Consider the following 15087-nt stretch of genomic DNA (forward strand, 5'->3'; position numbering starts at 1 on the left):
GGCCAATCACAACGCACTGGATAGCTGGCCAATCACAGCACACCTCGCTTTTCAGACCGATGAGCTTTGTAAAAATCGACGCGTTTCAGAAAGGCGGGGCATAGAGGAGAAACAATAATGTACATTATGTGAAAAATAATGTGTTTTTTGAACCTTAAACCACAAACATATTTCATTACACCAAATACACAAAATAATGTTCTTTTTAGCAGCATCATATGACCCCTTTAAAAATGTATTTTCAGGTTTAAATTACATGTTCAATATCATCTCACACCTTTGAATCCCACTTTACAAATGAGCACATATAAAAAAGAAACACCATGTAATATAACCTATTAATGCCAGTGAAGAGGACGACAGTGATGAAGGAAGTACTCACCCCTGTAAGATCTCGGTCTCTGGCTCTCTGGCTGGCTGAACCATCTCCTGCTTTAGCTCTGAGATCTCCGTGGAGAATGTGTCAATCAGCTGTAGTCACACAAACACACACACACACACAAAACAAGCGTAAAGAGCAGGAAATCTCGAGACGTTCTGAACGTGTGCTGGTGTCACTGATGTTTTGTAAGAATGGGAAGTGGCTGTGTCTAGAATAAGTCATCATGAAATTATTCCCAGTAAACCAGCAACTGCATCTGTTTCCTTTCAAAAGCTAACAGAGAGAACAATTCAGACAGAGACATCAAAGCACACTGTACGTTTTCTTTGATTATTCCTAGATGAAACACTGAACCACGGTCACTGTAAATTAAAATACACAATATTGAAAGAAAAAAATATTCTGTGTAAGGCAGGATGCTCTTCATTGCTAATCTAACTGCTTAAATCAGACATGAAGCACAGTGATTTTATGTCATTAAAGGTAAGTGCACTTGGGAAAGTTGTTTTGTCATTGTATTTTTTCACAGATCTTAGTTTCTCCTGATGACCAGCAGGGGGCATGTTGTTGTTTTTTTCTTTCTCTATCCCTTTTTAATTTAATTATTTTTTTGTTTTCACTGCTTGAAGTTCTTTCAGCCTGCAGAAATCAGAGAGACAGTCAAGATTTCAGTGAAAGCTGGATCATAAACCAGACAAGTAAAGAATCCGTCCACACTTTCGGTTGCATTTCTTTTTTATCTGAGCCAGCATTTTCCGCTTATAGTCATGAGGTATTTCTCTAACTTCATCTTAGACTAAGTCAGCAAACCACAATTACACACCAACTCTTGGCTCTTTTTAAAATCCAGCTCACTGCCAAGAAAAGCAATCCATAAAACCTGAAAGGGCTTCAGTCACACCAAAGCGCTGTAGATTATTGCTGAATGAGCTACACACTTGAAAGGTCAAGAATTATCAAACTAACATGAAATAAACTGGCTCACTGTAATGGCTGGATATGTCTCATTGTGCTTCATGTGTGAGTCAGACAAAAAATACTTCATAATTTTAAGCTTATTAGACAAAATGCAAAAGTCAGTGTTAATATTTGCACTTGAAAATGCTCTGTTATTTATGAGTTTATGAATTATAAGTTTATGCATGCCTGTTTCTGAGTGTTTATATTTAGATGATAAATGTCTACCAAAACATACGACCATAAAATAATACATAAATAATATATGGTTTATTGTGTGTGCATGACATGTAGAGTAGCGTTCAAGTTTGGGCTTGGTATTTATATATATATATATATATTTTTTTTTTTTTAGAAATTAATACTTTTATTCAGCAAGGATGCATTAAATTGATCAAAAATGTGAAAGTAAAAACTTTCACATTGTTGCAAAATATTTCTATTTCAAACAAATGTTGCTCTTTTCAGCTTTCTATTAATCAAAGAATGATGAAGAAATGTATCACACTTTCCAAATACTAAGCCGCACTACTGTTTTCAACACTGATAATAATTAAAGAGGGTTCTTGAGCAACAAATGAGCATATTAGAATGATTTCTACATTTTAAAATATATTAATATAGAAAATACTTATATTAAAGTATACTGTTATATTATACTGTTTTTACTGTATTTTAATCAAATAAACACCACCTTTGTAAGCATAAGAGACTTTTAAAAAATCTTATACTGGCCATAACATTTTATTAAGAGTACTTATTAATGTAATATTATTTATCATATGTTATTTATGCATTTATTTCTTTAGTTAGTTAGTTATTTGAGATTTTTCCACCTGTGCAAAAATATACATTTTGTCTGGTTTCACCAGATTATAGAGGTGCAGATAAAATGTGTTCTTCAAAAAATCTGTTCTTAATTTTATACAAAAAACGATCAATTTTGCCAGCAAGGGAATTTCCTCAAAATATATAAATGAGATTGTGTAATCCTAATAAACAGCACTGACAGAGAAAAACAGAAGATACATTTTCAACAGATTTACAAGAACACAGCAAAGTACTCTTGAGCTAATGTCGGCCAGAATGACGACAATAGAACCACCTATCATTTATGCTTAATAGAGCTAACAAACCCAATCCTGCTGAGACCGAAAGAGATCTGATCGAAAAATCATTCAGCTTGCGGTGCTGAATTCATCCAGAAGCAGAGAATGACTTCAGCTTTAGTGATGAGCCATTCAAAGAGGTGATGAAGCAGAATAAAAGGTGCATTTTCGCCGGCTGGACATTTGTTAGGAAATTCTGATGCCTGTGAGGTGCTGGCTGGTGTTCTGGAGACTGGCGAGATCAAGAGCTCTTCCAAATGCTGCAGTCATCGGTGCCTCTCTTTAACCAGCCGTGAGGTAAAGTCATTCACAGCACACAAAGCAACCAAGACTCTAGGAAACTATCTGCTGACATTTAACTAGTACGCTTGTTTCAGCCAAACATAGCCCTAACACTGAGAGCAGTGTTCGAAAAATAAACACTCACAATGACAGCAGCAGAGTTATTCAATTAAACTAGGGACTGTTCACACAAAAAGCAACATTCTGTCATCATTTACTCACCCTCACACCATTCCAAACCCTCATCTGTATTCCGTGGAAATAAAAGTTTAAAGTTTACATTTTAAGGAACATCGTGGCCACTCTTTTCCAAAGTAAATGATATCATAATAGCAGTGGTTCTCAACAAGCCCCACTCTGAGATAATATTTGAAGGCCCTCCTAACTGAGCTGATATGTACCTCTGGTATTTCTAACAAATAAACTTTGTTAGACTTCTTAATTTTAGTCTTTGTAATCTATATTAATTAAATAAAAAATGGTCTAAATTTAAATGAAAAGTTTGCAAGCTGTTTATCAGCTAATATTACAGATTTTTGTTGTTGTTGTTGTATCGTATAAACATTGTATATATATTATTCAATTTAATTGTGGATATTAATGAACTCATAATTAGTTTTTTTTACATTTAGTTTACCCATCATCATCATCTGACACTCACTTAAAGGTCCCATATTATACACCTTTCTGGAGTTTTATTTTAGGTTTTGATGTCCTTAAGAATATATATTTTTTACAGCTCCTTTCTTGGGAGCTCTGCTTAGAACAGGTCCATTTTGGTCTGTCTAATTAATATTCATGAGCCTCTCTTCTGATTGGCCTGTTGTTTTCTGAGTGACGCACAGGCCGGCCAGGCCACCCACAGATAACTAGGGGCATGTATGCTGTAGCCTGCTATGGCAAATAGAAAAATAGAAACACCTGTAATGATGGCCACTGCTGAGGGAAATGTTTTCCGGCCTTACATGTTTGAGCCGGACTCAGACCCCGAATCGGCGACTACAGACGACAACCAACCACCTCATCAAATGCGCTTACATCGTGAAATCGTGAAACGGCACAGCTACTTTATGCAGGCTGTGTGCATTTGTCTGTGGATTGACTGTTTTGAAACTTATATGGTAGTTACATAGCCCTTAGACCTCAGTTATCATGAAAAAAGCAAGGAAATTTCAGTTTTGACAATATGGGACCTTTAAGTTAATCTTTAAAACTGTATAATTGAATGACACTGTTAAACATAATCTTTAGCAAATATCAGAATGAATATATATATATTTCATACTGTACATTATAATGCTGTAACACCTACATTCACATTCAATATTAACATCAGCCATTTATCCGTTATTAGCCATAACATGAAAATATTTGTTAACTTATTGGTATCAACAAGAATTTTGATATTGTGCATTCCTAATATCATAAAGGTTTTCCATATGGCTAAGTCTTCTTGCCAGTATTCTATTCCATGTTTCATTATTTAGAAAACAGCAGTCAGGTTATTCTTTGAAAATTCAACATCTGTCCTCCACAGAAACAAGAAAGTCATACATGTTTGGAACAAGATGTGGGCGAGTAAATTTTTTTATGAACTGTTCCTTTAATAGATGACAAAGGTCAAATTCAAACCGCTCACCACAGTCCACTGAAGGATCATCTAAACTTATGACAGAGGAGAGATGTTACGGGAGTGTTTTCTGTTAAGGAAACAAGGAGGAATATACATTTTTGTTCACTGACGTTCTTAATCTTATGCATTCATAACGGACGATTAGCGTCGGAGCAAAAGCCTGATTTATTTGCCTTTGGCTGCATCTGATTGTTTACATATAACAAAGCTCGCACTTACAACTACAACTTCCTCGTGCATGAAATAATCACAACACATGCTGGCAACATGTTTGTTGGAAGAATAGCTTGCAGAGATAACAACTGGATCTATCATCCTCTGAGAACCTCTTAAGCTCTGCAGCTTTAGCACTGGCACAGTGAACGGACAGAGCAGCATTCCACGGGGTCTCCAGAGGCCCTGACTAACCTGCACTCTGTCTGGCTCTTAAGTAGGACGTGTACTGAAAGCAAGCTCATCCCAGTGATGGTGTGTTTCAATGCATCATTTATTGCTGGTTGACACATTACTGTGTAAAATGTCAACTATAGTGCCGTTCAATCATGACGTCAATTTGTAGGCCATGTGGTTACTTGTGTTTCTGACTACTACTGAACGGGGTTTGAGTGATTGGATCACAAAACATTTACAACTGTATTTAGCATTAACAACTTGGAATCAACTGAGATGAACGTTAAAAGGACATTTAATTCACAAATCTGAATGTCATCATTTAGCCATGTTGTTCCAAACCTGTATGACTTACTGTCTTCTGTGGAACATAAAAAAAGATTCTTGAAAAATGATTTTTTTTGTCCATACAATTAAAGTCAGTGGAGTCCAAAAGACTCATCTACATTTTTATGTAACAACTTAAAAAGTTATAACCAGCTTTTTAATATAGGAGGCTCAGTTAGAGAAGCTCATGTGATGATAAAATACAGCACATGCAAATCTACATCCAGAACATGCAGGCAGACACATTCAGAAAACAAGGCAAAGCTCAGAGGACAGTGGCGATATGTCTCACCTTAAAAAAGCTGCTGCTCCGGTCCATGAGACAGGACTGCATCATCATCTCTGTAGACATGGTTGGGTGTATACAGCTCTTCTGTGTCAGGCTGGGTCTCTGTGGATCACAGACACATACTTTATTTGAAGCCCAGAAAGAGGAGATCTCAACCCATTCCACACAGATATGCCAGAGAAATGAGCATACAAGACTAAGAGCAGGAGCCTGCCATACATGCACCTCAGGCACACTCTAAACTTCATTAAAAGCTCTCTTCTCATTCATCTCATTTCCTGCCTGATGAATTAACTTGAACTACACCCTTTACACACACACACAATACTTTCTTATACATCCACACAGTCACATGCTCAAACACATCTCGTCCAAGATTGCAGCCAATATTATCTCTGTTACAGCTAGGGCTGCCATGTTGTTTTAGTACAATTAAAAATAAATGAATAAATATATAAATATTTAATTGATAACATTAGCTATAACAAATTACACAGTACATTTGCTTAGAGATCATGGGAGAACTGGTAAAGCAAATAGAGATGACAGTCTGAGTTTAAATCTTTTGTTCACCGACTTTTGTAAAGAAGTTTTCAAAGCAGCCACAGGCATAATACAGAGAGGGGGGATCAGCTGGGAGACTGGCAGAGACAAAACCAGGGCAAGGGTCATGCCGCGAGAAAGGGTGGTGGAAGGGGCAGGAAGAGTAATATAAAGCTTTCTAATACACTTAATCAGCCGTGAATGCACTGCTCAGCTCAGGTAAGAATCAAAACCAGCTCAATATGCAAAAAAGAAACCCCTGGAATGTAGAGATCACCTGATGAATGTACTCTTTGCTAGGCCATATGTGCTGTATATTTACAGTAAGAATAAAAAAAGTTTGGAAAAAATTACAAAGTGTAGTGAAATCTCACTGATTTTAACTCCTACTCTTCATAGCTGTACGTTAAGTAATAGTATTCAAAAGTTGTTTTTTGGAAGGAAATTGATACTTGTACTTGGCAAGGATGCATTAAATTGATCAAAAGTAACAGTAAAGATGGATGTCTTGTTTCAAAAGATTTCTTTTTCAAATAAATGCTGTTCTTTTGAACATTAATCAAAGAATGATAAAAAAAAAATTAAGTTGCACAACTGATAATAATAAGATATGTTAACTCAAATCTTAAGTATATTAGAATGATTTTTGAAATATCATGTGACACTGAAGACTGGCTGCCGAAAATTCAGCTTTGCCATCAGAGGAATAAATTACTTTTTTAAATATTTCAAAGCATTATTGTTTTACTGTATCTTTGTTTGGAAACAATTTATAGATAAAGTGTAGGGAAATGTCATTGGTTCAAAATCCCTTGTTAAATTTAACAAGCTTTCTACATTGAAATGGCCTCTATGTGACTGATCAAACTGTCATTCATCAGAGTGGGACAAGCTACTGAATACTGAATAACCATGGATGGTCATAGATTAACATGTTCGAGTGATGTCAATATCACGATAAGCTACATATGAGCCGATTTACAGCTTATGTAAAATGGGTTTAAACCATAAATGGGCTGAAGTGACTAAGGACTGAAGGGACTATGGAGGGAGCTTTTTGTATTGTACACAACATTCTTTGACTTCAAAACATTTATGAAAAGTCATTGCAAACGTAAGTTGCATAAATACTTACTGCCAGAGAAATTGTAAACAATACAGCAATTAAAACAGCCACACCACCCAGTGCTGCCTCTGCAGGTCACTTTGTTCACGATGAGAGAGAGTCTTCTCTCTCACTGCAGAAGATTGTCATCAGCTGGAGCAAGCAGTAGCCCCTCACTGTAGAACACGAGATCCAAGGGGCGTGGTTGGATCCACATCTAGGGGGTGGAGAATGGTAGGTTTAGGGGTAGAGATGGGTGGGTTTAGGGATCAGGAGGTGGAGACAGGTAGGTTTAGGTATATGTAAGGTGGGAGGAGTTGGATCTGGATCCAACCGCGCCCCTTGGAACTTGTGTTCTGCAGTGAGGACCATCTCGGAGCAAGAGCCAGTACTGACCCACTTCCAGATGCTGCACATCCCCAACACCCAGAAAGCTTTGATCCAGCACAGCTGTCTAAGTTATGCACAACAGCTTTTTCCTCCACAGACAGCACAGTCTTGTTGTGTCAACTTGACTCCACTCTTACCATCAACAAAGGAAACACAAAGCCTTTTCTCACTGGTTGAATTTATGAGTTGAGCTAACACAAAGCTGCTGTCTGGGTGCTGACACTGTAAGGGGAATCATGGCAAACATGTGCAGCTCAGCTCACAAAGCCTTTGATGTGACCATCAGAAGCTTTGAAAAGAACCAGCATCTCCACCCAAACTATTGCTTTCTTCTGGACATATCGCTTTGACTCTTGTGTCTTCCAGAGCCAATTTATCAACAGTGCCAAAGTTCAGACTGTCCTCTGGGTGGAAGGTCTTTCAGTAGAGCAAACCCTAAATACTGGAATTCCCTCCAAATGCATCTGTTCACTTTTTGTTATTTAGATGTTTTGATTTATCACTCTTCTATTCTTTTTCTTTCTCCTGTCTTGCTTTCTTTTGTTCTTTTATGCAGTATTCCTGTCTTTTATCTTTGTTTGTCATGTAGTTAGTTTTTTTGGTCACACTTTATTTTAAGGTCCAATTCTCATTATTAACAAACCATTAACTATACGGCTTTTGCCTCAATAAACTGCTTATTAATAGTTAGTAAGGTAGTTGTTTAGATTGAGTATTGCGTAGGATTAGAGATGTAGAATATGGTCATGCACAATATATGCTTTACTAATAAACAGCCAATATAGTAATAATAGGCATGCTAATATACCACTAGCTAATAGTGAGAATTGGTCCCTAATACTAAATTTATAACTTTTTTAAAGATTAATAATAATAATAGTTATTAATTCATTGAACTTTATTTCCAGATTCAAGGTCCTTTAGCGAAACAATAAGTGTTATTATTATTAATGTTGTTGTTTAATAATTTGAATAATATTCTAATGATGACGACATTTGGTAACACTTTATAGGGACCAATTCTCATAATCCAATTGTTATTAGAATGATTAATCAACTAGCCTAATCATCAATTATTTAACCGATTAATCAGTAGGCTTTGAACCATTATTCCACTTTTGTTTTTTATTATAGCTCAGTCTCTCTCCTCCAAATCAATACCACAGTTCTTAGCTCTTGTTTTTTTCTCTCTCTATTCCTGACCAGTCATCATGCTCCACGGCAAGCCTCAGTACAATCCAAACGGCACAACTCTTACAACCACCCAGCTGCTTGGAAGGAATACATCAGCGAAAACTGAGATTAACATTTTTATGTTGTTGTGGTGGTGGTTTTTCAGGAAATCAGTCTGAGTTTGTGGTTTTTCAGTATGAGTGAGGTCCAGGTATTTCCTGTGAAGCATTGTTCCTGCGCTGACAGAGATGGATTGAGTTTGATATGTTAATTTACTCCTCTTTGTGAAGGGGCTTCACCTCATGTTGTTGCTGTAATGAGGCATCAACACATTCATCTTTCTTCAGCAGGGCTCAACAACATTTTTTCTGCTTGCACTGCCAACATTACATGGTCCACATCTATATCCATAAACATATGTTTGCTGGAAAATTATGACATATGATGCAAAACAAGTGACAGCTCCTTCATCTGGCTCGAAACTCTTACAATGGCCCCAGGACATCAAGCGAACCATTGTTGAGCCCTGCTCAGTATATAAACCAGAGAAAGCAAGCTGTTATCTGTTTTTGAAAAACTCAAGTCACACATGCATACGGCTCAGTGTGTAAATTTGCCTACCGTAGCAATAGGAGCACAGAGGATGCAGTATGCACAGTGCTGCACTCGGTACTCACACACTAATCTGTATAGTATCTTCATAGTACACCTATCTGTATATCATGCTGATAGTATTTAAAAATCTGTAAATTATGTCCATAGTACTGCCTTATCTGTATATTTATTGTACATTTTTTTAACATATTGGAGACACTGTATAGCCTGTACTTACTGCTTATTGCACTTCTGGTTAGATGCTAACTGCATTTCGTTGTCTTGTACCTTACATGTGCAATGACAATAAAGTTGAATCTAATCTAATCTAAACAGGAAACCCCTTGGACTGCCAGCACGGGCAGAATAAACAGGCCAAGTTATTAACTGGCCACTGTGGAGCGCAGACACGCAGAGAGAGAAAGTCCAGTCCAATTGGTCGTTTATCTCCCTCGTCCGCTATCATCTCAATAGGGATGTCACGGCACTGGGATACACGGAAAACTGCAGTTGAAAGGAACGGTCTTTGTTAGTGTGCCGTCCAAAATGTCAACAACTGCAAACAAGACCAGAGGCAAACTCTTATCCTGTTTCCATCCAAACAGGGTCATTTGTTATAGCGTGCTGGCTTGTACCATTGCACATAAGTTTCAACATGCCAGTTTGTGTATGTATATATGTCTGTGTAGATGTAGAAGACCATTCAGCTGGGCTGTTTGGACCCACACAAAGGCACATCTGAACTACGAGGCACAGAGCGCCTCTGTGTCCTGCATACAGATGCACACATAACAGGTGCGTGGTAGCAGAGAGGATTTTCTGTAGTCTGGAGAGACCTGTCAGGGCTTGAGAGGAAATGGAGCTTGCAAGCAATTAAAGGGGCTGAACCATAAACAAAAATAACAAATATAACAAGAATGTGAGACGCAACTCAGTATTTCTGGTACTTATCCTGGGCTGATGTAAACACAAAACAAGAACTTTGAGTGCAGCACATTTTAATATACAGTATGCATGACAGTGAACAGTGGGACAGTGAATGCCACAACATGTCACTCTTTAAAAAAAAAAGAAAAAACATTGACAGCCTTGAAAATCGCGGGAAAACAGTGCAGCATGACTAAAGAAATGAGTGAGAAACAAATCCAAATGTCACACACAAACAAAATTCACACTTCATTAAATGTGTGACAGTTTACCCAATGATAAAAATGTCTAGAAAGCTCTTGTATAAAAAAAAGCATGGCTGACATTCTGTACAAGATAACCATTTGTGCTTTCCTGTGATTATATATTTCCTTTATGTTACTTCTTGTGCAATAATAATGCACCGGCACATATATTTAGACTACCATTCAAATCTGTAAGATTTTCTAATGTTTTTTGGAAGAAGCCTCTTATGCTCATCAAGGCTGTATTCATTTTTTTTAAAAATAAGAGTAAAAACCGTAATATTGTGAAACATTATTACAATTTAAATGAACTGTTTCTATTTATTCATCTGATGACAATGTTTAATTCAGTGTATCACATGCTCCTTAGAAAATCATACTAAAAAGAAACAGCATTGATTTGAAAATCTTTTGTAACATTTAACATTTTCCACCCTTTCTCAAGACTTTGACATAAATACCCTTTGATTGGCTAAACTACTTGCATGTGAGATGAGAAACAGCACTAACAGTAATCTCATGTTAGTGGTCAAGTAACAGTGCTTTGCAATCAAAGTGGATCCGTATGCATTCAGCAATTGAGCAATAGGCTTTCCCCCTGTTCCAGTTAATGTAACCGGCAGAGGAAGTAACACTCACAGCGTGTTATTGAATGGCGTAGTCTTTCCAGTCTTGTTGGTGTTGGTTTAGACTCAAAGTGTGATTCACAGCTAATGAAACCAGACGGTTGTTTGTATAGGTTATGCAGTTTTTATTGAAAAGATCTTGTGAGTAATATTAAACAGCAAACAAATTAAAGACTAAACAAGTCAACAATAAAATATGTTCCCATGCAATGCAGAGTGTTAGAGTTTATAAATCACCCCAAAATGACTTTGATCATAATTACGCTATGTTTTCATTTCCCTTGAGTTTTCCATAATCTTGAGAGATAATTTTACAGCCAACTTAATTAACACATCTACAGGTGCATCTCAATAAATTAGAATGTCGTGGAAAAGTTAATTTATTTCAATAATTCAACTCAAATTGTGAAACTCATGTATTAAATAAATTCAATGCACACAGACTGAAGTAGTTTAAGTCTTTGGTTATTTGAATTGTGATGATTTTGGCTCACATTTAACAAAAACCCACCAATTCACTCTCTCAACAAATTAGAATATGGTGACATGCCAATCAGCTAATCAACTCAAAACACCTGCAAATGTTTCCTGAGCCTTCAAAATTGTCTCTCAGTTTGGTTCTCTAGGCTACACAATCATGGGAAAGACTGCTGATCTGACAGTTGTCCAGAAGACAATCATTGACACCCTTCACAAGGAGGGTAAGCCACAAACATTCATTGCCAAAGAAGCTGGCTGTTCACAGAGTGCTGTATCCAAGCATGTTAACAGAAAGTTGAGTGGAAGGAAAAAGTGTGGAAGAAAAAGATGCACAACCAACCGAGAGAACCGCAGCCTTATGAGGATTGTCAAGCAAAATCGATTCAAGAATTTGAGTGAACTTCACAAGGAATGGACTGAGGCTGGGGTCAAGGCATCAATAGCCACCACACACAGATGTGTCAAGGAATTTGGCTACAGTTGTCGTATTCCTCTTGTTAAGCCACTCCTGAACCACAGACAACGTCAGAGGCGTCTTACCTGGGCTAAGGAGAAGAAGAACTGGACTGTTGCCCAGTGGTCCAAAGTCCTCTTTTCAGATGAGAGCAAGTTTTGTATTTCATTTGGAAACCAAGGTCCTAGAGTCTGGAGGAAGGGTGGAGAAGCTCATAGCCCAAGTTGCTTGAAGTCCAGTGTTAAGTTTCCACAGTCTGTGATGATTTGGGGTGCAATGTCATCTGCTGGTGTTGGTCCATTGTGTTTTTTGAAAACCAATGTCACTGCACCCGTTTACCAAGAAATTTTGGAGCACTTCATGCTTCCTTCTGCTGACCAGCTTTTTGAAGATGCTGATTTCATTTTCCAGCAGGATTTGGCACCTGCCCACACTGTCAAAAGCACCAAAAGTTGGTTAAATTACCCTGGTGTTGGTGTGCTTGACTGGCCAGCAAACTCACCAGACCTGAACCCTATAGAGAATCTATGGGGTATTGTCAAGACGAAAATGAGAAACCAGAGACCAAATAATGCAGATGAGCTGAAGGCCACTGTCAAAGAAACCTGGGCTTCCATACCACCTCAGCAGTGCCACAAACTGATCACCTCCATGCCACGCCGAATTGAGGCAGTAATTAAAGCAAAAGGAGCCCCTACCAAGTATTGAGTACATGTACAATAAATGAACATACTTTCCAGAAGGCCAACAATTCACTAAACTTTTTTTTTTTGGTCTTATGAAGTATTCTAATTTGTTGAGATAGTGAATTGGTGGGTTTTTGTTAAATGTGAGCCAAAATCATCACAATTAAAAGAACCAAAGACTTAAACTACTTCAGTCTGTGTGCATTGAATTTATTTAATACACGAGTTTCACAATTTGAGGTGAATTACTGAAATAAATGAACTTTTCCATGACATTCTAATTTATTGAGATGCACCTGTATATGTTAGAGACTGTAACTATGACAATTACAGCACATTTCACACACACATTCAAAGAATTATACTAATAAATCATCCTCAAGTCTGATGCAGTGGTAAGACAGTATGTGAGAAGGGGAAGGGAGAGGGGGAAAACACTGGCATTCTATTGGATAATGAAGTCGTCTGGCACTGTTTTAGGACCCTGCTGCTATATGGTCCTCCACCTCACAAAAACCCAGCTGGAAAAAATCCAGCTTGGCTCAAAGCCTGTAGAGAGCTCTACCCGCCCAAGGGGGACAGCAGCCTAGAGGGACAACAACAGCTAAAATCTTCACACGCTAGAGACACCTCTGCTTCAGAAACAACATCAACATTTTATGTGCAACACACACGTGTCTTTTCAGATGGGGTTTTAGGTAACATACAGAGACAGAGATATTAGCTGTGAAATAGATCCAGCTGTTAGATCCAGTGTCTCTTCCATCAGAGTGACTCTCACCAGGTTTGTGGTCTGTTTACAACCCAAATGATGTGCTGAACACTTATGCAAATCCATTTCAATAAAATGTGGCATATAAACTCACACCTAGATTACATTTGTTTGTTGTCTCATTTGTGGTAAGACGTTTCTGTTGTTATGCCGACACCATTTACTTTAGTCACTGTCACTGTGGTTATTGGCATTATCCACGGTTATTGCAAACACAGAATAGCCTATTTAAACTGCCCAACACTAATTTTCACTCTGTTTGTATGTGTTGCTGTCAGTTCTGCAAGTTATATTGATAAGCCAGTAGGTGGCATCACTGAATCATTTACTCAACTAATTCAGTCAACCATATTGATTTATTTAGAAACTGAACTCTTTATGATTGAGTCATTTAATAATTTATTCTAACATTTTGTTCAAACAATAATTAATTCAGAAATTAAATAAGTGACAAGTCATTGAATCATTTACTCAACCGATTCACTCGAATGCACTGATTCATTCAGAAACAAAACTAGTGACGATTCACTGAATCATTTACTGATCGATTTTTGTTCAAGAAGAAAATAAAAACAAGTGATGAGTGATTGAATTTTATTCGATTCACTGAAACTGATTCACTCATAAACTGATGAAATTACTATTTTTATTAGAGAGTAAAGGAATCATTAACTCATTCGACTTGTTTAAACAAAGAGATTCTTTCAGAAACAAAACAACGGAGTGTTATTATAAGTGAGCCAGTGAATCATTCACTCAACTGATTCATTCAAACAAACTGATTCACTCAAAAATACCTGTGTTTTTGTCAGCTCTGTACGAACTGGGGTTTTTGAAACTTGTCTGAAATGTCTGATACCCATAAAAGTGACTGACACAAAAGTAAATTACTCTTTCTTGCAATACCCCTCATAATCCAGAGTCAAATGTACTAAAACCATTGATGCAGTTTCAGAATGCACAAACTTAAAATATAATAATAAAAAACCCCTGAAAACCAGAAATCTGACTGACAGTTCCTTCAAGTTAAAGTTGTTTTTAAGCTCAATCTCCTGCTTCTGTGTCTGAAAGGATTGCGGAGAGACTCAGAAAGGCTAAAATAATGATATTAACAGACACAGCTGCAAAAACAGTGAGAAAACACTGAATAGCCTTTTGTTAAAATAGCCATTTGTTACCGCAGACTGCACAGACCAACAAACCCAAACCACCTGAATGCCACTGATCAGGCTACATAAGCGAAGGCTAAAAGATGACCATTTAAATCTGATTCCATACATGCACTGACTCAAAATTTTATCTCAACCATATCTAGGCCTTCTCACAACATGGGATGGGTGTGATCTCAAGATCCCCAGACACATAGGCAGGAGAAATACATAAACACACACTCAGAGGAAGCGGGCAGAGGCCAGCGCTCTACAGGATGTGGCCAGCTCCACCCCACATAGCATCTCCCAGAGCAATAACCAGACAAAATGAGGATCAAACAACGATTTATACATGTGCTGACAAATTACCAGACTCATATATCGGGCTGTTCTTGCATTTAAGTGCTTAGTGCACATCTTTCATTCAGTTTCATCAAGTTTCTTTTCCTCCAATGCCCTGTATCTGGCTCCAAATGCACCTTTTGATCTACTTAAAAGTTTCCTCCTACTCAGAATTTACCCTTTCTCTCTCTGTCTCCATTTCTTAGTTTCTGTGTCAAACACAAAGAGGT

At 37.5% G+C, this 15087-nt stretch overlaps 1 protein-coding gene and 1 long non-coding RNA gene across 4 annotated transcripts in view; one reads left to right on the forward strand and one right to left on the reverse strand.

Annotated features, from left to right (window-relative positions):
- The window catches only part of LOC107585338 (uncharacterized), a 13799-nt gene extending 637 nt beyond the window's left edge, over positions 1–13162 (forward strand). The window contains exons 2-3 of the long non-coding RNA XR_001609234.1: positions 3871–3876; positions 13152–13162. This is a non-coding gene — a long non-coding RNA (uncharacterized lncRNA). The remainder of the gene's footprint in view (positions 1–3870; positions 3877–13151) is intronic.
- The window catches only part of LOC107585336 (ras and Rab interactor 2-like), a 49712-nt gene that overhangs the window by 22087 nt on the left and 12538 nt on the right, over positions 1–15087 (reverse strand). The window contains exons 1-3 of one of the 3 annotated variants that reach the window (XM_016272335.1): positions 5943–5992; positions 5373–5471; positions 383–471 (exon numbers count right to left, since the gene is read on the reverse strand). In XM_016272335.1, coding sequence (XP_016127821.1) covers positions 383–471; positions 5373–5471; positions 5943–5981 — 227 coding nt within the window. In that variant the 5' untranslated portion in view covers positions 5982–5992. Of the gene's footprint in view, positions 1–382; positions 472–4369; positions 4431–5372; positions 5472–5942; positions 5993–15087 lie in introns of those variants that run through there. The other 2 variants (XM_016272337.1, XM_016272336.1) reach the window with 2 other exon arrangements.

This window comes from Sinocyclocheilus grahami, unplaced genomic scaffold (assembly GCF_001515645.1).
Source record: "Sinocyclocheilus grahami isolate Dianchi unplaced genomic scaffold, SAMN03320097.WGS_v1.1 scaffold69.1, whole genome shotgun sequence".
NCBI classification, from domain to species: domain Eukaryota; kingdom Metazoa; phylum Chordata; class Actinopteri; order Cypriniformes; family Cyprinidae; genus Sinocyclocheilus; species Sinocyclocheilus grahami.